This window comes from Anabas testudineus, chromosome 13, assembly GCF_900324465.2.
Source record: "Anabas testudineus chromosome 13, fAnaTes1.2, whole genome shotgun sequence".
NCBI classification, from domain to species: domain Eukaryota; kingdom Metazoa; phylum Chordata; class Actinopteri; order Anabantiformes; family Anabantidae; genus Anabas; species Anabas testudineus.
This window is the reverse complement of record NC_046622.1, coordinates 24,616,978-24,643,899: the sequence shown is the minus strand read 5'-3', so window position 1 is coordinate 24,643,899 and position 26,922 is coordinate 24,616,978. Positions and strand designations below refer to the sequence as shown.

Sequence of the window (26,922 nt, the reverse complement as noted above, 5' to 3'; positions counted from 1 at the left end):
CTAATGACACATAGTGTGTGTGTGTGTGTGTGTGTGTGTGTGTGTGTGTGTGTGTGTGTGTGTGTGTGTGTGTGTGTGTGTGTGTGTGTGTGTGTTCATGGCCTGATGTCTCTTACTCCTGTGTCCCATGGAGCTCCATTGTTGTCCAAAAACTCCTCAATGCCATACTGTCGTACTGTGTTACATGTTTAAATCTGTCCAATGCAAATACTCCCTGTGTCCCAACCTTCAGATGAGCGCCAAAGACAGCGAGCATTCTTCTTTTTGTAATGTAATTTTAATTTGTTAATGACAGCTTTTTAACCAGGGTAGACAGTTTGACAAACCCTCATACATTACTGAGAAACCAGTGTTCTTCAACACAGCTTTAGGGGATGTTGTCAAAAACACACATTAACACACATTACCACCAGGGTAGACACTTTCTTCAGACAGTTTCTACATTGCTTGATCTACATTTTTTAAACACGTTTCTGGCTTAATTCTCCTGTTTTCTAAATGTTTTGTGTTGTTCAGTGGTTTGCATTTGCTGGACAAATAACACTGATGATGTCTTTTGTATGAAGTAATAGTCAGACACTTTAATAAGTTCCCTGGCAGCATTTGGACAGTTAAACGCCTTATCTAGTTACACACCGTTGATGACATTTGAGGAAGGAAATAAGATTACACACACTTCCTGTACCCAATAAATACAAGCGAATGCAAATTGTACCACTTGATTTCCTGCTACTGCTGCTGTGGTTAAAATCACATTCAAAAAGACCCACTCATATTCACAGAATTACATCAGACACTGTTTTCACAGATACCACCTACTGTTTATGTTTTGTTTGAACTTTGGTGTCCCTATTTCTTGTGGAACCTTTCAACCACACAATAGCTATAATATAATCATTTATATGTATAATATTTGTTAAATTTAAAAAAGTGTTATATTTTTACTATTTAGTATCTGAAACATCTAAAAAATAGCAACTCATTCATTTTCTCATTCATAACTCCCACATCTGCCATCTAGCGGTTGCTTGTCAGAAAGCACGATAACACCAGTTTAACATCATTAACTTTACACTAAAGTCTTGAAACTGTGCGTGTAGTACATCAACCTTAAGTACACTAACTGGGAGACAAAGGAGGATTAATAGTTAGACTGTTATTTGTGACTAAAGAGAAACCAGGATCTCTTTATTACACTCATACACACATTTGAGGATTACCTGATCTTGAGACAGGTCTCGAGGATACTGGATCTCTGCTGCATTTAAAGCTGCAGACAAAACAGGGCGTTGAGACAAACAGCCTGAAATCTGGTGACAGAGCACTCCTCAGGGTTCTAGGTGGCGTTATATTCTGCATGAATGAGAAACAGTGGGAAAGAACTTTAGAGGAAGCAAATGTCCTGTAAAAGGATCAAAGTAAGAGGTTAACATGGTCCTGTGTATACTCTGTTGTTACAACAGAGACTGGCAAAGATCCAGTGTATCCATCTTTTCAAAATAGTTTTACAGTTATCATATCCTGTAAAAACACTCCACAGTTTCATTAATAATAATAATAGATACTTTATGAATCCCCTTGGGGAAATTCATTGTACACAGGCTGCCCCCTTGAGCCGCCAAGGGTTAAAGGTTCAGTATCTTGACCAGGGGCACTTTGACATGTGGCCAGTAATCGAGGGGAAGCGAGAATCGAGCCACCAACCCTGGGGTTCGTAGACAACTGCCTTACCAACTGACCCACGGTCGCTCCATTAAAACTAGATGGAACGCTCAATTGATGTGTTGCCACTATAGTTTTACATGAGTTTAATACTGTACTGTAAATAGATAGTTTACTGTAAATAAACTATTTGCCAACCCACCAGGTGACCTGTTGTCACAGTAGGGTTGCAGAGCAGTGCCGTGACACCTTGGACTACCAGCAGTGAGATGTTGAGAACTGATGGCTTGTGTGTTGCACACTGGCAGCTGCAGGATGCTGCTGTAGGACTGAATCTGTCTATACTTAGATAGATTAGTTAGATGTTTAAATTCACAAACGGAAAATTATAATACACCTAAAAGTCAAGAAGGTAGTTCCTTTTCACATGAAGAACAGCAGAGACCCAAAGAGCACGCCTTCTGGTCTTTAACTTCTTAAACTAGTATATTAAGTGTATCACATTGTGAAACTGTTCACAGGACGATTATGCAGCTTAACACAAGGAATATTTCCATGGTTGTAAGAAAACATCTTTGACAAGACACATTTTCAACAAATGTCCATCTGGAGTCAGGTGGATGTGTGACACAGTCGCCATTAATTGTTTCTAAACACTAATTTTGGGACGAGTTCCTTTGTTGTCTTTATGCTTCTACCAGCTTTTACATTACTGTTACCAAGTATTGGAGTGTATTGTTTTTAACAGCTATGCAGAGACACACAGCTTTTCCTCTATCGTAGCCTTTGATTTCAAGTGTTCACACAGGATGTGAAAGGTGGTGATATGACTCACTACCATGTACTGTGTGACTCAATGAGAACAGCACAATTGTCACATTATGAGGGCAGCGCACACACACACACACACACACACACACACACACACACACACACACACACACACACACACATCTGATGATGATCTTCGAACATTTATTACCTTTACTGTCAAACAGGTTGCGCTTTAACACAAGTTGTTATATAAATATATATAAAATTAAAGAAAGAATATTGCAGAATAAAATAAATAAGTGACACAAGTAAGTTTAATAAAAGTGAGAGGTAATGGAATAATGCAGTAAGTTCACTGTGAGAAACCTAGTGACATGCCCCGCGAAGGCAGCAGACACTTACCTTTCTCCTTGGAGAGGCCTTGTTAAATCTCTTGCATTTCTGTTTGGAAGATCTCTGTACTTTAATAGCTCAGTGAAAAAACAATTTTGACTTTACATTAAAGGGTTAGTTACAGAATAACTACAAATAACACTGAAGCATGCGTAAACATTTTTTGTCAAAGACAAGTATAAAGTAAGTAGTATTAGTCTTTCTCCTACAATTCAAACAACCATCAGGTGCCCATATGAACACAAACGGGTGCTGCTTGCTGTTAAAATTCCTCTTGTTTATACTGGTCATTAAAAGATTCTCCTCTGTTTTGGCATCCAGACTCTTCTACTACTGCGCCATGCTGTTCTAAGACGTGCACAGCAAGGTTTGGTATTGTCTGCTCCTCCAAAACCTGTGTGTGTCCTTTAGCGTTACGACTTCACGGTTGTGCAAATCACCCATGTTGTGTGCACTAATGCACCCCATACCATCACAGAGTGTGTCCTCAGTTCAGAGGACACACTCAGTCGATCCTAACTGGGTTCGTGCCTACAGAAGGTGGCAGTATTTCTGGATCTTGTTCATATGTGATTTTCCTTGAGTGGTAGAGATTTAAATTTAGCGATGACCTGTGCTCCTGACCCCATGCAATGATTTCCACTACAAAAACATATCTGCTTCTAATGCAGTGTCAGATGAAGAGCACAGCAACAGCACCACCCCCAATCCTTTGTAAATTTACACTAAGAAACATTGAGCCTCATTCAACAAAATCTTCCTAAGTTTTGTTTTTTATTTTTGTTATTAAGAAAAATCTATGGCAGATTCATGATGTGTTCTTAAACCTCTGATTTTGCTCATACCTATGATATTACATTGGTGAATCCATTGTCTTCATAGTGGAAAGTATGTCCTAGTTGTTCCTATTAAACACAGGTAAACACCCTGCCAGTGCAGATGAGAGAACAAGAAACTGCAGGGCAGTCTACACACACGGGACGCTTAGCTGAAGTCAAAGAGGGAAGTGATCACCAGACTCACAGGAGTACGGCTGCACCGAGTGAACAACATATAGGCCTCATGTTTAGTCGAGTTAGTGGTAGATATAAAAGGAAAACGTTTTGTCCATTCAGTCTGTCACAGAGCGGTGAACCTCGCCCCATTTTTACATCTCTCTGCTTCTCTGGCCGCTTTTTATGGACTCATGACACGGACCTGTTGTCAATTAGCTTGATTCGTTGTGAGATGTCTTTTGTTGGTCCCTGTCCAACCTTAAAAAAATAAAACAAAGCATTGGCACAAGATTCCAAGTTAACATTTGATACGCTGTCTTTGTACTGTTTCCAATCAAATATAAGATCTTTTTTCATTAAACACACTTTTTGGAAACACTTTTTTTGATATCAGCACCTGAATTATGGCATTACAATAAAAATCTGTAAATCTATTCCTAAGGTTGAGACAGGTCTGTATCAAAACCTTAGCAACAATAATATAAGACTTTGTAAGTTGATGTTTATGGATGATTAAATAAATGATTTGTACATAATGTGTGTGTGTCCTTTTTTTATTGTGTGTGTGTAACTGCAGTAAGTCAGCAGTATGAAGACATGATTATCAAACAGACTGCAGTAGGTCTGAGGCTGATATGCAGTGACCACTGACTAGCAGGGCTACTTTCTGCTCCTCCAGCTTCTTGCAGAGCCCATATGTCTTCTTCGTTGGGAGTCACAACGTTGCTGGTCTGTCCCCCTGGGGTTCACACATTGTTTCAATGTGTTTTCTTTTCAGCTATTGTCCTGAATGCGTGGCAAATGATGTGCCCAATAAGCAGTAGGATGAACTCTTTCTGTCTGTGATTTTTGGACCCTGACAGCTCTGGTTCTGAATGTTCTGTTCTCTGCTCTGGCCTTGTCGGTCCTTCTATCGCCGCTCAAGCTCTCAGTCGGCTGTAAACTGGCCCTCCCTGTACGCCTAACTTCATAGCCTCCACTTGTCAATTAAAATTAAGACAAAAGCTGAAAGGTAATAATATACAAATTAAATAATTATTAATAAACTAATAAATTAATCAATTGAAAGCTACTAATACACTTTGAACTGCTATACACTTTAAAATTCTACTTCACAGCCATACACTGGAAACACTAACTTATTATTTAACACTATTAATAACTACAGTTAGAGAAGCAGAGGCTGAACTTTTCCACCACTCATCCAGCAGTTCTGTGTTTACAACTTCTCTGCCTTCATCTGACTCTGGTTGGTAGGACCATGTTCATCACGCCTGTTCATCTTGTAGCTTAATGGTTATTTATTGGCTGATTGTTTTAAATAAACTATGCGTCAAAGTCACAGAAATGTGTTGTCCTGCTGTATTTGTTTACTTTCCTCCTCCGATACTAATATGTGGATATACTGTTTACTTTTTGTAAAATCCCATATTAGCTAAAGCCTTTTTCAGACACTCAGCACATGTAGAAAAAGGTTTTTCCATTTCACTATTAGTCACTTTAGTGTTGACCACTTCCAAAAACAGTCTTCAATTTGGCATAGAGAGTTGTTTTTTCTCTTACATTTTCACCTTGTGATTTTGGCTAAGTCTGATGCATTTTTTTAAATAAAAATGTTTTCAGTGTAGCTTTAATGATTTGGGGTTGAGGAAAAGGCTGAATTAGTCTAATGGGAAAAAATACAGCCATTCACAGCCATTACTGAGCCTTTCAGTAATGTGGGCTCCCTATTAAGTGCTTTTAACACACGTTTGCTGGCCTCTCCACGCTCTGTTTGGATGATGTTAACGAGTGGTCATGCACGATTACATATACAATGGTCTTAGGGAGGCAGTTGATGAGCAAAGAAAGGCTTTAATGGAGCACTTGTCTGCTCTGCTCGTCTGCGCAAATCACACATATGTGAAGTTCGCAGTGTAATGAGACAAATCACATCAGTGTAATCATGTTTAACCTAATTTTTCTGTCCTCCTTCAACTTATGCTGTTTGATGATTCTGCGTTTAGCAATGATTAAATGACCTCAGCTCCTCAGACTCAAACAATCAAACATTGCAATTAAATTTCTCATTACACATACAGTGGCATAAAAAAGTAACAACACCGTTTGCAGTTTTCTGCATAAATTGGTCGTGTGACATGATCTGATCTGATCATCAAGTCACAAATATCAATAAATATTTTAAGGTTGTAGGGCACAAACAGTTGTGATCTTTCATGTGTTTACTGAACACATCCATTAAACATACAGGGTGATGGGGAAAACATGACAGAAACTGGTTTAATACCTACCAGTGGGAGCATTAACCTTAAGCAATTCAAGCAGGTTATTTCTGGAGCTGTGGATTAGACCTGCACAAAGTCCAGGAGGAACTTTGGACTATTCTTCCTCACAGAACTGTTTCCACTCAGACATATCTTTTGGATTTCTGGTAAGAATGTCTCCTGAGGTCATTCCACAGCATATCTATTGGTCTGGGCTCTGACTGGGTCAATCTAAGTTGGATTATAGGTGTCTGACGTCATTCTGTAGTAGATTTACTTTGATGTTTAGGATCATTGTCTTGTTGCATTACCCATCTTTTTCTGAGCTTCAGCTTGCAGACACACAAGCTGAAGTTATGTTGGTACATGGTTTTCATGGCCCAGAAGCCCAGCGTTTCATTTTCCCACCATTACTCTGTATGTTAAATGGGTGTTCAATAAAGACACGAAAGATCATGACTGTTTTATCAATTTGGAAATATTGTGTTTGGTAAATATCAGGTGATATTTCACAACCCATTTATGGAGAAAACCAGGAAATTGCCAATAGTGCCATTTCCTCTATGAATAAAGTGCAAAAGGCAAGCTTACGATTTATGTCAGTGCATCATACAATGAAACGTTTTTCATTCCCTGTACCATAAATGAACAGTGAGAATATGTTTTATGAATTTGAATGGTCAAGAGAAAGTTTGACCATCAGTTACAAGGTTCTTAGATACATTGTGCTAAACCTAAATTAAATTTAAGTTATATTAATTAAGTTACTTTAGTGTTATTAAGATTTTAAATTCAGGATTTTTTACTTGTGATGGAGCATTTTCAGTTTGCTGTAACTAAAGAAAGTCACTACAAGGAAAACAACAGTAAAAACATCAATGAAATACAACATTTAATTTTATTGTAACTTCTGTTAATATCATTACAGTGCATAAGTATAAAACTTGATTTAAACTTGAACATCCATGCTTTATAGTAAATCAGGCATGTTTAAAGTATCCACATTCATCACGCATAATCTGCAAATACATCATTAAAACAGAAATAAATTATGGAATGCTGTTTCAGATGTCTTCAAATAAAGATGTGCTTGGCTTTGTATTTTAATGATTTGTTGAAATGCACAAGCAGCGCTGCAATTTTAATAATGGTGGTTAGTTATGTATTCATGGCCTTATTATGATGTTCTGTCACACTACATAAGAAGATGATTCAAGACGGGAGCTGGCTTGGCTGAAGCCTCATCATCATTAATAGTGTGTTGCTAGCTGCCCGAGGCAGCTGTAACATACTTGGTTCCTACAACAAGATGAACTGTGAAACACAATGTTTTGGAAATAAATGTGGCATTTTACCTTGGACAACCTTGTTTCTATATCAATTTACAGTAGATGTCTCTGGTAGGAAAAACGATAATATACATTGAACAGATTCATTTAATGTAAAAATATTCTGCTTTGCTCATATTTCTTGTTGGCTGTATCCAGGTTATTGGTTACCTGCTGGAGTAGAAGGAAACTTCTGTCTAGACTTGGATAGCCTGTGGAGCCTACTACCTGTCTGCTTGCTGTGGTTATCCACCTGTGCTCCCTCCTCACTTCGTCTTCTGATTTTGTGTCCCTCTGACAACTCTGTGCTCATCTCACTGACTGAAATATCACTGTGTCTGTCGAAAGCAGAGGTTTCCCCTTGCCCTTCGGCCTGCTCAGAGTAAAAAGGTTCTTCTGACAGCAGAGCAGAGAGGCCTGTCCCTAAAATCATCCTAGATGGTGATTCTGTCTCCTTCTGGGTGCTACCTTCATCTTCTTCACCCTCAAAAAGTTCTGGAGTAAAGAAGATAGTCTGGTCCTCATCCATTTCCTCTTCATTTGGATTGTCTGCTAAGGGTGGTCCACTTTCACAGCTGGAAGGCGTTGTTACTGTAGAAGGCTCCTGTGCCAGACTGCATGGTTCCACCTGGTTTTCACTGGACACGTCTGCAAATCCTTGTTTAAGGCAAGACACGTCAGTGTCCTTTTGTGTAGTGGAGATATGTTGCACAGTGTGCTGAGGAGAATTAGTTGTTTCCAAGGGCAGCCTGGTATCATTGGGCATTTTTTCTTTAAATATCGGTCTCTTGAAGCTGGCACTGGAGGGACTGGATGTGAAAATGGGGTACACAGGGTTGAGCTGTTCTTTTCTGATGTGAGAGTGGCTCTGCTGGGGGACTCATCATCTGCAACCATTCTGCATCAAGGACAAGACAATTCACTATTACTTTCTGCTGTAACTTAACATACAACCAAAGGTGACAGTGGTACACAAAGTAGATATTCAAAACTGTATCAAGTAGTTACCTACAAAAGTGCTCCAGTAAAAACAGAAGAACTGTTATATATATATATGTGTGTATATATATATATATATATATGTGTGTATATGTGTGTGTATATATGTGTATATATGTATATATATATATACATATATATATACACACAAACACATATATATACACACAAACAACAATGGTAATGGAATACTCCAACTTCTTCAGTATCTAGTTACTTCCTACCTCTAGATATAACTGACATGGACAAGTGAACTGAATGTTCAGACTCATAAGGAAGTTTTTAGGTCTGACTATAAAATTGAATTGGCATGCACAGCACCCTGGCTACCAAGGCTGTTTCATAAAGAACAATATAAATGCGGGCTTACGCTCAGTATAACCCAAACAAAGGTCAAGAGGATTTAATTAAAAGCAACAGTCCAACATCTGCTCTTCTGCTCGCTCCAGCGCCACTCAGGCACGCAAAAGACCTTACAGTAATGAGGCAAGCCACTCAACTGCTCCTTTGGCCCCCACTCCCCCAACAAAGAGGGAGGGGGGAGGGCTCTGCTACTGCCCCTACCACCCTTATCCACCACACCCAATTCAACTGGGCAAACAGCTAGACCTCATTGTGAACCCCAAAGACAATGGAGGCAATGTGCAAAGATGTCACCTTCACATATTTTCTCATGGCGATGTCATGCTCATACATCCCTGAGAATTAAACAACACACACATTTTGAATGCTGTCTTTAAAAAGTGTGCTGAAGTTATTAGAAGTTAGATTAAGCAGTGAGAGCAGTGAGGTGCTACTAGCTAAGATCTTTAGTATATTTATTTTACCAAAGGTTTTAACTGCTATGAGAAACACAAATCAAGACTACAATTGACATAATAAAGAAATCCCTTTTATTACTATAAACACACAAACTATTTTTTATTTAACATAATTGCACACATCCCACCATGCATACCACAAATGGTTTAATGCCGAAATACTAGTGCACCAAATGTGGATAAATCTAAATGCTAAAAATAATCGGTCCTTGTGTTTGAGTAACATTTGGTAAATATCTACACTTTCCAGCTGTAGGTATTAAGTTGCACACAGGGTTAAAGAAAACAGTTCCAATGATTTTCCAGATATGTAAACCTTGAGTGATATTGTCAATATGACATAGCAATAGTCCTTAAAAGATGATACCAAAAAATGCCACTGAACTAAATTATAAAAGAAGATGTTTTGAGCCCTTGAATGACATTTGAGCGTTATTACGCTGTTGCAGCAAATCTCATAATTCAACATCTTAATTTATCTCACCTGCTTTCTCCTTTTCTTCAGCTTTCAGCTGTGGATAAGAAAAATTCAAGGGGTTTGTGTCCTGCTGGACTTCAGGCACTTTGACACATGAACCAAGTGGCTGAGGTTGTAAGGCCTCGGAGACGCACTGTCCCTCTACAGTTACAGGCAAGTCACTGTTTGAAGACAGAGCAGTAGAGCAGGGGATCTGGCTGTCCACAGGGGCCACCTGTACATTCTGCTGTTCCTGGGAGAATGCTACCAGAGACTGCATGGCATTACTGAAGGTGTCGTGATGCTGGACAAGCTGCCGGACCCATTTAGAAAGACCTGCGAGAAACACACAATGAAAATTCTTATAATGGTCAACTATTGCCATCTAGTGTTCAACATATGCAGTTCACAAATTAAGCCACTTCACACACAGGAAAGACTACCATGTACCTGTGATGTACTTATTCGGATTATTCCTGTAGCGGTCATCCACCAGAATCAGAGCACCCCAGTCATTCTTGTGGCGGATACATCTGTAAAATAAGTTTGAAGGTTTAAATGTATAGAGCAAAAATCACAAAAATTTATCATCAGTAACATCATATAGGTGGTAGAGGAGAGCTTTACCTGCCCAGGGCCTGGTTTAGAGCTCTGTAGGCTTGAATCTCATACCAACGATGGCCTGAGAGAAGACCTCTGGACTTGGAGTGCTGGTCATTGTATTTCATCTTCAGTTCCACCTGATACCACACACCATTTGTTTAATGATTATGGTACATTTTGAACATGGGTTGATATCAATAACAAATAGAATAGGTTATAGAATAGAATAGAGGTTTCTATACACAATGCACAATATTAATTCTCAAACATAACTGGTCCAATGTGATTACAGATAATGTTATGTGCAGTAAGAGCTCTTAATTTGTCTTGCTATAACCTGCTCTAGTGGTATAACAACTAAATATTTTTTATAATCAAATAATTGATCATTATTTTCTCAATGGATTACCAATTAAGTTTATTAAATTACTAAATTTCAAAAACATTGAAAAATGCTTGTCACATCACAGCTCACAAGGTAGTGTCCTCAAATAGATTATTTAATAAGTCTAACAGTGCGATAACCAAAACTATTTCATTTACAATTATTAATTATTACTGAACTGGGCAACAAATCATTCCATTAGATGTGTCAGGAAGTGTAAATGTCTGGCATTTTTGCTAGATAAAAGACCTAACACATAGATATTCAGTCCATTCATCCTAAAATAAAAATAAAAATTCTGGCAGCCAAGAGATTAAGGCTCCAGCAGAAACTTCTTACAGTGTCCTTGTGACAGTTTAGCAAAAAGTTATTTGTAGGCAGTATTTACACACTGATTGCAGAGGTACCATTGGCATGCAGTCATCTACTAACTGCACATCAATTTGCGACTGCTACAGGGCCAGGCTTATGCAAAGTTTGCAAGGGTGATGTTTGTTTTCATAAATAATTGAATTTATCTCATATAGTAGAATGCAGCTTGGATGTTTTTGCTTTCTTGTTATGTCCTATAAATTGCAAAAATTAAGACAAAATCCTCAAAACACATATACACACTCCAGAAAACAATACACATAGTTGTGTTGGGGCACCTGGGTATGGGCAGTTTATGCATGGAGAACTAATTAGATTAATATGAAATATGAAGGAGCATGCCAAACAAAGGCCTGAAGTGGCAAGGTTTTGCCTGTCCTCACAGACTGATGTGTTCTGAAAGGGGAACAGAGGGGCTAAGGAGATGCCATGACAGACTAGAGTGGAGGTAAGAGGGGTAGACAAGGTGGTCTAGGCAACATGAGGCACCCTTGCACAAAAATGCCAAGAAAGCATCCATGCATTTGCATCTGTCACTGCTGATTTTAGCGCTAACCTTTCCGAATTGACAAGTGAAAAGTTCATCTGGCGTTTGACAGGATGCCATGCAGGGAAGGCTGCTGAACGAAGGACTAACTGCTTTTGACAGTTACCGTGTGTTCGCCCTGAGCCACCAAACACAAGGCCGTGGCAGGTACAGCCTGCTCCCTTACGCACATCACGCAATGCCATTGTGGCCTGTCTGTGCTTGTGTAAATAAACAACAACAAGCAGAGTCATAAGAAATCCTAAATGTCACCCCAAATTTGGACCATGACACCTCACCTAAGAAGCATGCAAACAACTGAGAAACACCTGCCACCACAGAAATCCCTGACACTTTAATAGCTTTTTTAAAGTAGGCCTTAGACTATCAGAAGATTTGAAGTCATACATTTTATCTGCAAAAAAAAATAATTACATTGCATGCTGTAAATCTGATCCAACTCATCTAGCCATGTCAAACAAAGTCTTGCAAATGCTGCTGGCTTAATGGTGAGATATTTGCCAATGTATGAGACACCAGATCAGTTAAAGAATGCACTTCTTTACCCACAGCTTGAACAGAGAGGCCAGTGGCCCCAAGCTGGAGATGTCAACTAAATCCAATCTCTATTTCAGCGTTCGAGCAATAACATCCCTGGTCTGTACAATGTCATTGTCCGATCTAACATGACAGGTTGCATATGTGAAAAAGCCAATTCTGGCTGCTAGCAAATTTCACAAATGTGCAAGAAACCACAAGCTAGAAGGGATTAGTTAAAATGTCAAGAGATCACTCGCTTGCTTTGGCCTTGTCCTCTACAGCTACCTGTTCATCCCTAAAAACATATACTTCACCACTAGGCATGATTTGCAGCTGAGCGCATCTGTTTGAGCTACATTTTACACAAGCTGTGTAAGTGTGTGTGTGTCAGTGTCACAGTGCATGCCCCTGGCAGTCTAGGACATCTTGTGCCTGTCACTGAGATTGCTGAGCGCTTCATCTGCCACATGTGGCTGAGGTGACAGCTGAGTAGCTCATCTTATGTCAGTGTGTGTGTGGGCATACATACACTCACAAGGGCAGCAGACTATTATACTCCTTTCCAACACACTCATGGATCAGCTCACACCAAGGCTACTTTTATTCCGTGAATTAAAAGTTTGAGTGAGTAAGAAACTGATAACACAAGGAATGGTCTTCAAACTCAAATTAAATGATTATGATTAAAGCCCTGCTATCAAATCTCTATACATCTTACTAACAAAATAAATACTGTGTATGCAGCACACCAAGTGCTAAAGCCAGTTAATGACTCAGAGGCTTGTTATTTGATACAAAGGTTTTAGATAGATTTTTTTAACAATGGTTTGTTTTTCTCAAACTAAATACCTTTTCATGTTGACGATCAATACAGACTCTGAGGACTTTGGTTTCTTCAATAAACGTAAATAGTGCACAGTCACAGAAAATGCCCAAGCACAGCAGACATTGAAATTATCAAAGAAGGCAACTTAACATTAACATTTTTTTAAACCTGGCTGTGATGCTGACAAAGATGGAACAAACAGTAATTGTGGTATATAGCATTCCTTTAGTGGCTAATAAAAAAGTCATATGTACAGTATCTTGAAGGTGCCTAGAACATCCCTCATCCCTTCTTCTTGATGAGTTCCATGAACTATTCAACATTCCTGCAAAATCCCCTTTATCCATCCATTTCACATTGTTGCAGGCCTTAGAATCAGAATGCTCTTAAGGTTATCTTTAATTTAGAGCAACAGTAGGTTGGCTACGTCCTTCATTAAACTAAGAGATCCCTTATCAGTTGTGTCTTTTTATGGCTTGTTAAAGCCTCTTATTGTTTGACTCACTCACGCAAGATGAGGGCTGTTCACTATAAAACATGCCACTGGAAAAACTCAACATAAATGTAATGCTACCTTAAGGAGCCTACCTTTCTCTGCAGAGAACTTTTCAAGGTCCACCTTTGATCTTTGTCACAATACATGGGCTAGTAAAATGCCATGCTATGTGTTAAAACTGTAGTGTCTAAGAGTTATGCCTGTCTGGGAATGTAGGCCATACAGGCTGGAGAAGCCTAAATGGAGAGAGGCTGGGTTTATACCTCTTATTCAAGCAATGGGATGTTGTGACATGAGTGTGATGCAGAATGAAGGAGTTAATAGTGCCTATAAAATGTATTCACCCTCTTGGATGTTTCATCCTTTTATCCAAGCTGTGGCCTACCTCCAGTCCCCTTTAAAATAACTGACCTAATCCAACAAAGGTCCGGATATTTGGGACTAGTAGTCCCACAATTAGTAAAATGGGGATCACCTGAGTGCAGTGTATGTGTCTTAAGTAATTGCAGCATGAAGACGCTTGTGTCCTGTGTCTGAAAGGTCCAGTCACTAGTTAATTAGTATTCCTGGCTACCATAATACCATGAAGACAAAATAACACTCCCAGCAACTCAGAGAACAGGTCATTGAAAAGCATAAGTCAGGGGATGCATACTAAAAAAATCTCCAAGGCACTGAATATCCCCCAGAGTTCAGCAAAATCAATCATCAAGAAATTATAGGAATATGAAACATCTAAATCTGCCTAGAACAGGCAGTTCACACAAACTGAGTGTCCATGCAAGAAGGAGACTAGTAAGAGGGGCCACTAACACACTGACGACTACTCTGAGGGAGTTACAAGCTTCAGCAACTGAGATAAGACAGACTGTACATACAACTGTGCAAGTCTAATTGAGACCTATCCACACAGAATCCATGCTGTGATTGCAGCCAAAGGTGCATATACTATATACTGACCAGATGGAGGTGAATAGGGTGGCTGTGGGTCAATAGGTAGAGCAGTTGTCTGGCAATCACAGGATCGGTGGTTCAATTACCGGCTGCCATGTTACATGCCAAAGTGTCCTTGGGCAAGATACTGAACCCAAAGTTGCCCCCAGTGAGTCAGATCAGCTGCATAGCAGCTCTGCCATCGGTGTGTGAGTGTGTACGTGCTTGTGTGTGCAAATGGGTGAATGAGAGGCAGTGTAAAGCGCTTTGAGTATCAGTTAGGCAGAAAAGCGCTATATAAGTGCAGACCATTTACCAATATTATTGCAAATGAAACAAGACTTTGATTGCAATGGCACATTCGCACATACTCTGATGTTTTATTCTTGCATATTGACTAGTGTCATAGCCTGTTTCAGTCAGTCAGTCTTATTTTTGTACTGAATGTGTCTACCAGATCAAATAAATAAATAAAAAAGCATAATACCAGTTATAAAAGGGCACCCCCAGGACAGGTTTCCAGTCTATCACAAGGCTGACACATTAAGCCAGGCAGCTATTCACATTTATGCCTATGGGCACTTTAGTTGTTAGTCACCTACACACGTTGAAAAGCCTTTTTGGTACCCCACTGTTAATGTAATAAAAACCCACAATGGTCATGGAAATAACTTGAAACTGATAAAATAAAATAAAAAATTCTAAATCAAATCAAAATTTACAGGAAATGAAACTCAGACATTGCTTTTGATTTGTGGCTCAACAGAGTCATTAAAAAATTAATTAGCATCACAGGTATCTTCGAACTTGTAATCAGTCAGTCTGCCTATATAAAGGGTGACAATTAGTCACTGTGCTGTTTGGTGACATAGTGTGTACCACACTGAACATGGACCACAGACAATAGATATAGACAAGCATGTTAAAGTTAAAGGCTGTAAGACCATCTCCAAGCAGCTTGATGTTCCTGTTACTACAGTTGCACATATTATTCAGAAGTTTAAGGTCCACGGGACTGTAGCCAACCTCTCAGGGCATGGCCATAAGAGGAAAATTGTAATACTGGAAAACTTTTTGGAGAAAACCTGGGCTGATTAGAAGAGACGGCATCCATCCCACTTTAGATGGTGCGTCTCAACTCTCTAGGAATATGGCAGAGTTTATTAGATGACCTAAACCCTGACATGTCAGAGTGGAGCCCAGGACGCAGAGACGCAGTCTTACACACCTCTCTGCAGCTTCCTTACAGCCGTCACCCCCCAAAAACTACTATAACCCTATAGAGACAGTGTCTGCTCCCCGAGTACCTAAATTATTTATATCTAAAACTAACACAAGAGGAGTAATTCATAAAAACCTAATAAAAATAAAGACAACTCCTCTCTTAGAACAAAATAACAAGACAACAATCAAATGTGGACTGTTAAATATCAGATCTCTCTCGTCTAAATCCCTGTTAGTAAATGATTTGATAATTGACCATCAAATAGACTTATTCTGTCTTACTGAAACCTGGCTGCAGCAGGATGAATATGTCTCTCTGAATGAGTCGACCCCCTCAAGTCATGTTAATTATCATGTTCCTAGAAACACAGGTCGGGGTGGAGGAGTAGCAGCAATCTTCCACTCAAGTTTGTTAATCAACCCCAGACCTAAACATAGTTTTAATTCATTTGAGAGCCTCACGCTTAGCCTCTCTGATCCTAACTGGAACAATCCAAAACCAGTCCTTTTTGTTATTGTGTACCGTCCTCCTGTCCCTTACTCTGAGTTTTTAACTGAATTCTCAGAGTTTCTATCTGATTTAGTTCTTAGTGCAGATAAAGTCATTATAGTGGGTGACTTTAATATCCATGTAGATGTTGATGATAACTGCCTCAACACTGCATTTAATTCACTATTAGACTCCATTGGTTTTACCCAAAATGTAAATAAACCCACTCACTGTTTTAATCACACCCTTGATCTTATTCTGACATACGGTGTGGAAGTTGATCAGTTAATAGTTTTTCCCCAAAACCCTCTTTTATCTGACCATTTCTTAATTACATTTGAATTTACAGTACCAGACTTTACTAAACCTACAGATAAGATTCACTACAGTAGATGTTTATGTGAAAATGCTGTTGACAAATTTAAGGAACTGATTCCATCTTTTATTTCAGAGCCATGTACCAACACAGAGGAAGGCAGTTATTTCAATGTTACTCCAGCACAAGTGGACTATCTTGTTAATAGTACTGGTGCTTCACTTGGAACAATACTTGATACTGTTGCTCCTCTGAAAAAGAAACTAGTGAGTCAGAGGAAGTTAGTTCCATGGTACAATTCACAAATCCGTAGCTTAAAGCAGAAATCACGTAAGCTGGAAAGGAGGTGGCGTTCCACCAATTTAGATGAATATTGCCTAGCCTGGAAAGATAGTTTAATAATATATAAAAAAGCCCTGCGTAAAGCTAGAACTTCATATTACTCCTCATTAATAGAGGCAAATAAGAACAACCCTAGGTTTCTTTTCAGCACTGTAGCCAGGCTGACAAAGAGTCATAGCTCGGTTGACCCTAGTATTCCCTCAACTCTCAGCAGCAATGACTTCATGAATTTCTTTACAAATAAAATCATAACTATTAGAGAAAAAATTGATCAGATCATCCCTGCATATAGCATGGATTGTACAACAACTCTAGATCCACGCTCGTACTTAGACTGCTTCCTCCCTGTAGATCATTCTGAATTAATTTCAGTAATTAATTCCTCTAAACCATCAACATGTCTCTTAGATTCCATCCCGACTAGACTCCTCAAGGATGTCTTACCTTTGATCAGCACGTCCATATTAGATCAGATCAATCTGTCTTTACAAATAGGCTACGTACCACAGGCTTTTAAGGTTGCTGTAGTGAAGCCCCTACTCAAAAAGCCTACTCTGGACTCAGGGGTCTTAGCGAATTATAGACCAATATCCAATCTGCCCTTTATCTCTAAAATCCTTGAAAAGATAGTTTCTAAGCAATTGTACGACCACCTGCGTAGCAATAACTTGTATGAAGATTTCAAGTCAGGATTTAGAGTACATCATAGTACAGAAACAGCACTGGTAAAGGTCACTAATGATCTTCTATTAGCATCAGACAATGGTTTACTCTCTATACTCATCTTGTTAGATCTTAGTGCTGCATTCGACACTATAGATCACAACATTTTATTACACAGACTGGAACATGTCATTGGAATCAAAGGAACAGCACTAGAGTGGTTTAAATCGTATCTATCGGATAGATTTCAGTTTGTACACGTTAATGATGAGTCTTCCATGCACAGCAAAGTCAGCTATGGAGTTCCACAGGGATCTGTGCTTGGACCGATTCTTTTCACTTTATATATGTCCCCTTTAGGCAATATTATTAGGAAACACTCTATAAATTTCCATTGTTATGCAGATGATACCCAGCTATATTTATCTATGAAACCAGGAGAAACTAATCAATTAGTCAAACTTCAGGAATGCTTAAAAGACATAAAGGCCTGGATGACCTCCAATTTCCTTCTCCTAAATCCGGACAAGACAGAGGTTATACTGTTTGGGCCTAAAAATCTCAGAGACACTATGTCTAAACACATTCTCACCATTGATGACTTAGTTCTGGCCTCAAGTAATACTGTAAGAAACCTCGGAGTTATCTTTGATCAGGATATCTCCTTCACTTCATACATAAAAGAAATCTCTAGAACTGCCTTTTTTCACCTAAGAAACATTGTTAAAATTAGGAGCATCCTGTCCCAAAGTGATGCTGAAAAACTAGTCCATGCATTTGTTACTTCCAGACTGGACTATTGTAATTCATTATTAATAGGATGTCCCAATAACTCATTAAAGAGCCTCCAGTTAATCCAAAATGCTGCAGCCAGAGTTCTGACTGGAAGAGAGATCATATTTCTCCAACGTTAGCTTCTCTCCATTGGCTCCCTGTTAAATCCAGAATTGAATTTAAAATTCTTCTCCTAACTTATAAATCCCTTAATAATCAGGCTCCATCTTATCTTAAAGACCTCATAGTTCCTTATCTTCCAAGCAGAACTCTCCGTTCTCAGACTGCAGGTTTACTTGTGGTTCCTAGAGTTTCCAAATGTAGAATGGGAGGCAGAGTCTTTAGCTACCAAGCCCCTCTCCTGTGGAACCAGCTCCCAGTTCAGGTTCGGGAGGCAGACACCGTCTCTACATTTAAGACTAGACTTCAAACTTTCCTTTTTTATAAAGCTTATAGTTAGAGATGGATCAGGTGACTCTGAACCATCTCTTAGTTATGCTGATATAGGTTATTCTGCTGGGGGACCTCTACTGATAAACTGAGCTCCTCTCCTCTCTCCTTTCTCCTCTATCCATTCTAATTCTACCATTTCATGTCATTAACTTTGTGTCTTCTCTCTCTTTTAGTTGTGTTTCCTCCTCTCTGTCTCCCTCTCTCTGTACTTTTCTGCAGGTATCCTCGGCCTGGAGCTGTACATCTCCAGAATCCAGTTCATCTGCCCAATGTTCTTGATGCTTGTTGTTGTCTTTATTGCCTGCTGTTCTTTTCTCTCTTCTCTTTCCACTCACCCCAAACGGTCAAGGCAGATGGCCGCCCACTATGAGCCTGGTTCTGCTGGAGGTTTCTTCCTCTAAAGGGAGTTTTTCCTCTCCACTGTTGCCTAAAGCTTGCTCAAATGGGATTGTTGGGTTTTCTCTATAATTTTTTGTATAAATATTTTCTGTAAGGTCTTAAACCTTACACTGTAAAGTGCCTTGAGATAACTTCTGTTGTAAATTGGCGCTATACAAATAAAATTGAATAAATTGAATTGAATTAATACGAACAGTAACCAAAGAGCCAAGAAGAAATTCCAAAGAAATTAAAGGTGAACTCCAAGGTCAAGATACATCAGTGTCAGATCGCACCTTCAGTCGTTGTTTGAGCCTAAGTGGACTTCGTGGGAGACGACCAAGGAGGACACCACTGTTGAAAGCAAACAATAAAAAAGCAAGACTGGAATTTGTCACAGTGCATGTTGACAAGCCACAAAGCTTCTGGGACAATGTCCTTTAGACAGATGAATGGAAACTGGAGCTTTGTGGCAAGGCACATCTGTTCTATGTTCACAGAAGCAAAAATGAAGCATACCAAGAAAAGAACACTGTCCCTACTGTGGATAATGGAGGAGGCTCAGATATGTTCTGGGGCTGCTTTGCTGCATCTGGCACAGGGTGTCTTCATGACCAACTGTGCAGGGTACAATGAAATCTACACTATTAATGCATTCTGGAGAGAAATGTGCTGCCTAGTGTCCTAAAGCTTGGTCTCAGTCGCAGGTCATGGGTTTTTTCAACAGGATAATGACCCAAAACACACATGTTTTGGGGTGGCTGTGGATCAATAGGTTGTCGGCTACCTTGCTCCAGTGAGTCAGATCAGCTGCATAGCATAGCTGTGCGAGTGTGTGTGCGAATGGGTGAATGAGATGCAGTGTAAAGCACTTTGAGTACCGGTAGGTAGAAAAGTGCTATAAAAGTACAGACCATTTACCATTTACAGCTAATAACACCCAAGAAGGGGGTGGACTATTCTGAAGTAGCCTTGAGTGAGCCCTGATCTAAAACCTATTGAACCGAAAAGCTGAAGCTGATCAGAAACATGCTATCTGGAGAAGGAACCCTTCAAACCTGAAACAACTGGAGCAGTTTGCTTATGAGGAGTGGGCAGAAATACCTGTTGACAGTTGCAGAAGTCTCATTGACAGTTACAGAAATCGTTTAATTGCAGTGATTGCTTCAAAAGGTTGGGCAACAAAATATTAAGTTCAGGGTACCATAATTTTTGTCCAGGACTGTTTCATTAGTTTATCTTTTTTTAAATAATTCTGTTGAGCTACAACTCAAAAGCAATGTCTGATTTTCATGAGGTTGTTTTCAGTAACTTTTGATTCATTATTACTTTTGTCAATTAAGTTATTTCCTTGACCATTGTGGGTTTTTCTTTCATTACCAGGGGTACCAACAATTTTGTCCACTTGTGTATGTCTTTGAATTATGGATGGAAAGCATGTGGAGTACCACAAGCAAACCCAAGCAAGCACAGGTAGAAAATGAAAACACAGGAGAGGTGACAGTGCTATCCAATGCAACACTGTGCATTCAGATTTGATTTTACATATTTCATATTTACTGGGTATTAGTGAAGCATTACTGTGTTCTATGTTAGTGTGATCCTTATCCCATTCTAAAGTAGTATTTTTATCACATAAAATAAATGATGTATTGAGTACTATCATGATAACTCTAATTAGGCTTTCTTTGTGGCATTCTTTAGACCTTCCACCTACCTAGAAAATCAATGCTAACATAGAAAATTAAAAAGAAAATCACATGAAAAAGAAGAAGCAATGTCATAAGAGTTGACAGAGGTGAAACTGACAGCTTTGGCTATGGTAAAAGGTTCTGGGATGCTTCAATCACCCACACATCTTGCCACACTGACAGAACAGGTTAGTGAAAGCTTCATCGTGCTCTGACAGGAGTACGTGAAGGAGTAAAGGGGAAAAGAGATGGGAGGTGGGGGGACTCAAACTTAAAGGTCAACTTTATCTGCTAAGGACGGGGCAGACACAGCAACATCGCTCTGGGATTTTTTTTCACGGATCACCAAAATGGAAAGCTCTGTTTTAGTGTGTGTTTGTGCGTGCGCGTGTGTGTGTGTGTGTGTATCTCTATCTGTGAGATATATATTTTGTCTGTAAAATCCAAAATGTTAAAACTTAGTAAAAAAAAAAAAGAGAGAGATGAAAAAGAAGAAGGAACCATAACCCTCCCTCCACCCAACCCGAAACTAACATTGTTATGGTGTGCTACATTCAAGAACAGCACAGAGTCTAGGTTATCTGTGTTTCCAGAGTCCATAATTACACAGACCATAAAAAGCAAAAACAAACACCAGAAAGTTATGAACCAAACCATGGCTTAAAAAACAAGGTCTAAACCTAACCATAAATTCTTACTACAGTAATATCACTGTACCCGTTTTAAACACCCCTCACATTGCCTGTGCCAGCACAAGAGACACAAAGTAATGGTTCTGAGAATTCCTTAAGCTGGATGTGAGCTAAAAAACTATTTCAAGTAAGAACATATCCCTTACTCTTAGCCCTGAAGCAAATACTCCATGGCTTGTTTGTTGTAAATTTTCATCTTAAAAGCCAGTTATGCTCTTGACAGTGTTCGTTCTATTTACCTGAAGATCTTTGATGTTTGGGTAAGGAATTCCAATGGTGACCACTGCCCGGGCATTGTCATCTGTAAAGTCTAGTCCTTCACTTACTTTACCCCTACATACGGCGATCAGCAATGCACCATCTATAAGAAGGAAATTGTACACAGGATTTATTAACACAGTAAAAGGCAAGTAATATACAACCTTGAGCAATTACTGCAACAATTTTATTAGAAATGACAATTTTATCTTTGTTCAGATGTTCCAGATGCACCTATTAATACTCTTTTCAAAAAGCTAACAAATACATGCTTTTGGGTGTGCAATAGACTAATTTATGTTCAGCACTAGTTTAATATACATACATCAAGTCACCAGTCAAGCAGTCTCAACAGAGCAACTTTTTTGTGATAATGTTTTCCAGTCTCACCGTTTCTGTCACAGTATTTGATAGCATCGTAGTAAGTCTGAAGTAGCTCATCAAAATCTCCTTTGCCACCACCACGGGGCTCTGTGATCACAGTTTTCTGATCTTCTAACTTCTCCCAGAGACCAGTGTTGGTCCATCGATCCCGCAGCTTGTTCAACATCTAATCAAATCACAGGAGGCACAAGAGGTATTATAGAAACACAGATGTTTGTCTAGCTTTTAAAAAAATTAGCTGAAAAAACAGAAATTGTTCACATAGAGAGAGAATTGTGAAAGTAAACTAAGAAATAAAAACTAAGTCAAAACACTTGCCCTGTATCTTCCATCACCTTAACTGCTTATCCTGCTACTGTGATGCTAGAACAGTAACAGGTAAAGCAGAACCAATCCTAACTGCCATTAAGCAATTCACAGGGTATCCACTGGATAGGTTGCAGATCAGTCACAGGGCTGATTAAAATATGCTTTTGACTGCATTTTTAAGTGTAAGTGGAGAGAAAGTTGCAGAAAAATTCAGTTTTAAGCAGTTTTTTGAAAATTGGAAGTAAGGCTGCTGAGTATGCAGAGGCAGGTACATTTACATTTAGTCATTTAGCAGACACTTTTATCCAAAGTGACTTACAAGTGAGGAACACGGCAAGCAAACAAAATCTAAGTAGGTAGGTCTAGGTAGGTTGTTCCACCCTTGTGGAACCACTGAGCTAAAAAGTTTAGTCTGGGACTAATACTTCATACTTTAGGTGCAATTATTTCTCTATGCTATTTAGTAAGTGATATATGGTAAAACACAACTTCACATCTTTACTTTGCCTGGGACTATCACGAGTAAACCTAAATTTTTATTAGCCATACTGGTGGCCCATTTCTATGAATTACAGCTGGTGGGTCAGAACCCAAATCATTAAAGAGTCACTCAGTAGAGTAGAGTGAGAAGGATTATAATCTACTCAGTAGAGTAGAGTCAGTAAGATTTATTCTACAGGCTTCAGCTTTACAAAACAACCTAGCAAGAATGTATTTTCCTTACTATGTTTTAAAATCACCTGTGGTTTTCTAAAACCATGAATGCAAAACAACAACCAATTGAGCTAAAATTAAACACTGAACAACTTTAATACCTTGAAAGCCCACATTTGTCCAAAAAAAGAAATTTAATTTTACTTTTAACTAAAAAGCAAGCTGCCCTTTTATGTCAATTGAAACATCGGAAGAGTTTGGTTAAGAATGTTTCCAAAAATACATATTGAAAGCAAACCCCAATGTGACTTGAAAAGGTTCCAGCAATGCAGCAACATTGCACTGTACTGTCTTCAGTAGATTGTGCAATGTGTTCTGAAGACAGTTCTCCTTGTATGATGCCACAGCAATCCGATTACCCAACTTGGAAAACTACCTCGTAGACTAAAGAGTGCAAGTCTTTTGAATTATTGGAAAATCATTTGCATAGCACAGTAAGGAAAAAAAGCTCATTTAGATTCAGATTCTAAACTTTGTACTTATATGAACAAAATTTCAAAGCACTGACTCACAGGTACAGAAGACAGAGTAGAATTAAAAACTAAAATAACAGTGCACCTGTACTATGGTAACCCAAAATAAATAGTGTACATATGCTACATATAGTCACTGATAGACACAATGTAAATACCATGCAAGATGAAAAGTCGGTAAGAGTGTAGAATATATTGCACATTCCCTATTGTTATTGCACATAATGTTTTTCACAGTAACAGGGTTATTGCACTAACTAGCCTTTACTGAGTTCAGGATTCGGATGGCCTGTGGAATCACAGAACCTGGCTGTTCTGCTCTTGAGACTGCGGTCTCTGTGGCCAGAGGAGAGAACAGTCCTTGATGTGAGTGTGAGCGGTCTCTGATGATGCTGTGGGCATGAGACAGGCAGCGTTTGTGTCCAACCTACTGGACTGAAAGAATAGAAGTCTTGATGATCTCTTCTGCTGTCCTTAACACTCTCTAGAGAAACTTTCAGTCTGCAGCTGTACAGCTACCGCACAACACAAAGATGCAGTTTGTTAAAATGCTCTCTATGGACGTTTTGTAGAAAGTGGTAGGGATGGGAGAGGGGAGGTGTGATCTTCTCATCCTGCGGAAGAAGTGCAACCACTGCTGTGCTTGTTTGAAACAGAGACACAGTGTTCTCAATCCAGGTTAATCTGTCCATCATGTGCATTCCTAGGAACCTGGTGCTTCTCATCATGTGTAAATGTAGGTATAAATATAATGGTAATATGAAAAAGTCTTCAATGGCTACTAATGGAATTAGGGGAAACTGGCGCTTACTGTTGATTTCATTTATGACAATAGAAAAAAAAACATAAATGCAAGGGGAAACAACACCATTCTGTGTGCTCTGATTAAGCTAAATCAAATCAAAACCAATTGGACATATCTATCATTAGTCAGTAAAACAACAAATCCAAAGCATCTGAGACTAACATGAGAGCTGAAAATGGTGAAATATGCTTGAATGACTAACTAAAACACCTTAACTCAATCTCATTTCACATGGCAAAGACCAGACTGAAGGTAGAGAAACAAGCAACAGCTGAAGGTGGCTGTTGCCACCAAAGGAGATATGAGGTGTCTGGTGACATCTATGCAATGTGGACTTCAGGCACTCATTGATTGACAGCAAAGAAAAAAAAAAAAATTAGCATTTAGCATTTAGCTATCAACATTTGCTTGAATGTCTTCAAACAGCTTAGATTTTTTATTTGTACTTGCACTTTAAAACAATAGGTGTATTTAAACTTAACTCTGTAATAAAATCACTGTTATTGCAGCAAAAAGTCAGCAACACACAGGGGAAGCAAATTGATCTAAAAGCCCTTAGTCTAGCTTGGTCCCATTTATGTCTGTTCATATTCTGTCAGATTATATCCTTGAATAAGCATGGCTTCACAATCAACAGTTTCACTGGCTTGGAAATGTGTGAGAAGGGTCAAGTAGAAGTTCTGTAGTCAGCAGAAAACTTCACTAAACAATAATAATTTCAATAATTTCAAGTCAACAGATGCACATAGGGCCAGGAGACGTGAAGAAGGTCAGGAGTACTCACTGACATCTTGTCCCCAACAGTAAATATATTATGGTTATCTGTATGCACAGCAAACTCAAGTGTACCTCCAAACACATATAGAGCTAAATAGAAATGTACTCTGAAGCTTAAGAGGTGATTATGAGGAAACAAACTAAATTGGACAGGGAAATGAGAGAGCATTGATAGTTGCATGCTACACTGGTAAAATGGAGCATGGGAAAGATTTTATCATGTTAGTGCCTCCTAAAGTGAGGCCAATACATTTATATCAATAAAACATGGAAGATTCACTAAATATGCAGTGTTACATTGACAAGTACCCCCCACTTACGTGCATTTTCAACACAGCAAACTGTCCTCCAGTTGTTCTCCAGTGCAATCTTGAGCAGGAGATAAATAATTCATGGTCTGTACTTTAGGCAGATCTGCCACTAAACAAAACAGCCATTATCTGCCAGGCTGCACATGGTAAGAAGCGGATTCCACAAGGAGAAGAATTTATAAGGAAAATGTTCCCACTGATCAAACAGATATGACAGTCAGTACAGACAGAATAATGACTCATGCTTTGCAGCCCACATTTTCTAATCTGAAGAACCTTTTTCGAAAAATACTATATGTAATTTAATTTAATTTTAATTGTCAGAAAAAGTTACATGTATATATAAAATATATAAATATATAAATAAAGAAGGCCCAAGATATTTGTGAAAATTATTCTATGGACACTAATGGTTCATTAAAGAACCCTCAAGAAAAGGGCTAACCCACAGGATAGCAATATTGGTAGCTGGCTAAGGAGCAAAATGCCAGGGGAGTGTCACATACATTTTTGTTTGTTTGTTTGTGGAATGGCACAGGCAGTTTGGATTTTATTTTCATTCCATTCAATGTGCATTATCAGTTGTTATTGCTCAATAAATTATAGGCCAGCAGGGGCAAACTGCATCTAACAATAGATAGATAAATAACACTCGCTATAAAAGGCAAAGGCACCATCCCTTTTCAGTTAATGGTAGCTTTGCACTGGGGGCATACACGTTGAGGGACCTAGTTGCAGAAACAGAGCAGGAGGGACAAGGAGAAAAGTTGCGGCTCTAGTCTGGAGTTTGTTTTGGTTCAGAGAAAGCCACACAACGTGACTTATAGCCCCTTTAGGATCATGTGACTGACTTAGCAAGTGACGAATATGCCAATTCTATGCCTTGAGAAATGATGTTTGACAGATGATGTGGTATGGTTTGGATCATGAGCTGTTCCTTTCCTTCTCCATACTTTTCTCTTCCCTCTCCCTCTTACACGTTAATCTTGTTTTTTTTTTTTTTCATTCTTGTTTGTCATTTTTGGTTTACCTAGTCTGAACAGCAGCATATTTTTCAGCTGAGACAAAATATCATCACGTGTTCATGAAATTAGATGGCAGATAATCACTAGATAAGAAACTCTACTGTACTCTACAATCAGAATTGTTGTCCACCACAAACATCACATACTACATGGCTATACGTGTGTAGCAGAGTGTTTTATAGTCAGATCAATAATGACATACAATGTCACAAAAATGACATACATTGATGAATAATTGAGAACATCTGAGACAGACCTGGTTTCTAGCTGTAAAATCGGGCTGTGCAATAAATTTACAATATACATACGGAACTACCCTTTTTATGTAAAAGACAAAATATCAGAGAAATATAAAAATAGCAATAGCAATTTCAGCGTGAAGAGAAGCATGAAATGGTTTTCAGTCTAGCGTTTGGCTGGGTTACACAGACACCTGAGACCTGTCGCCAGCACTTTCTTAGCTATTAGT

At 38.9% G+C, this 26,922-nt stretch overlaps 1 protein-coding gene across 1 annotated transcript in view; it reads right to left on the bottom strand.

Moving 5' to 3' along the window:
• Nucleotides 1–7,005: 7,005 nt before the first annotated feature.
• The window catches only part of brip1 (BRCA1 interacting protein C-terminal helicase 1), a 42,122-nt gene continuing 22,205 nt past the window's right edge, over nt 7,006–26,922 (bottom strand). Inside the window, 7 exon segments of the mRNA XM_026340791.1 lie at nt 7,006–8,251; nt 8,253–8,314; nt 9,721–10,029; nt 10,144–10,226; nt 10,321–10,433; nt 21,637–21,758; nt 22,046–22,205. Coding sequence (XP_026196576.1) covers nt 7,577–8,251; nt 8,253–8,314; nt 9,721–10,029; nt 10,144–10,226; nt 10,321–10,433; nt 21,637–21,758; nt 22,046–22,205 — 1,524 coding nt within the window. The 3' untranslated portion in view covers nt 7,006–7,576.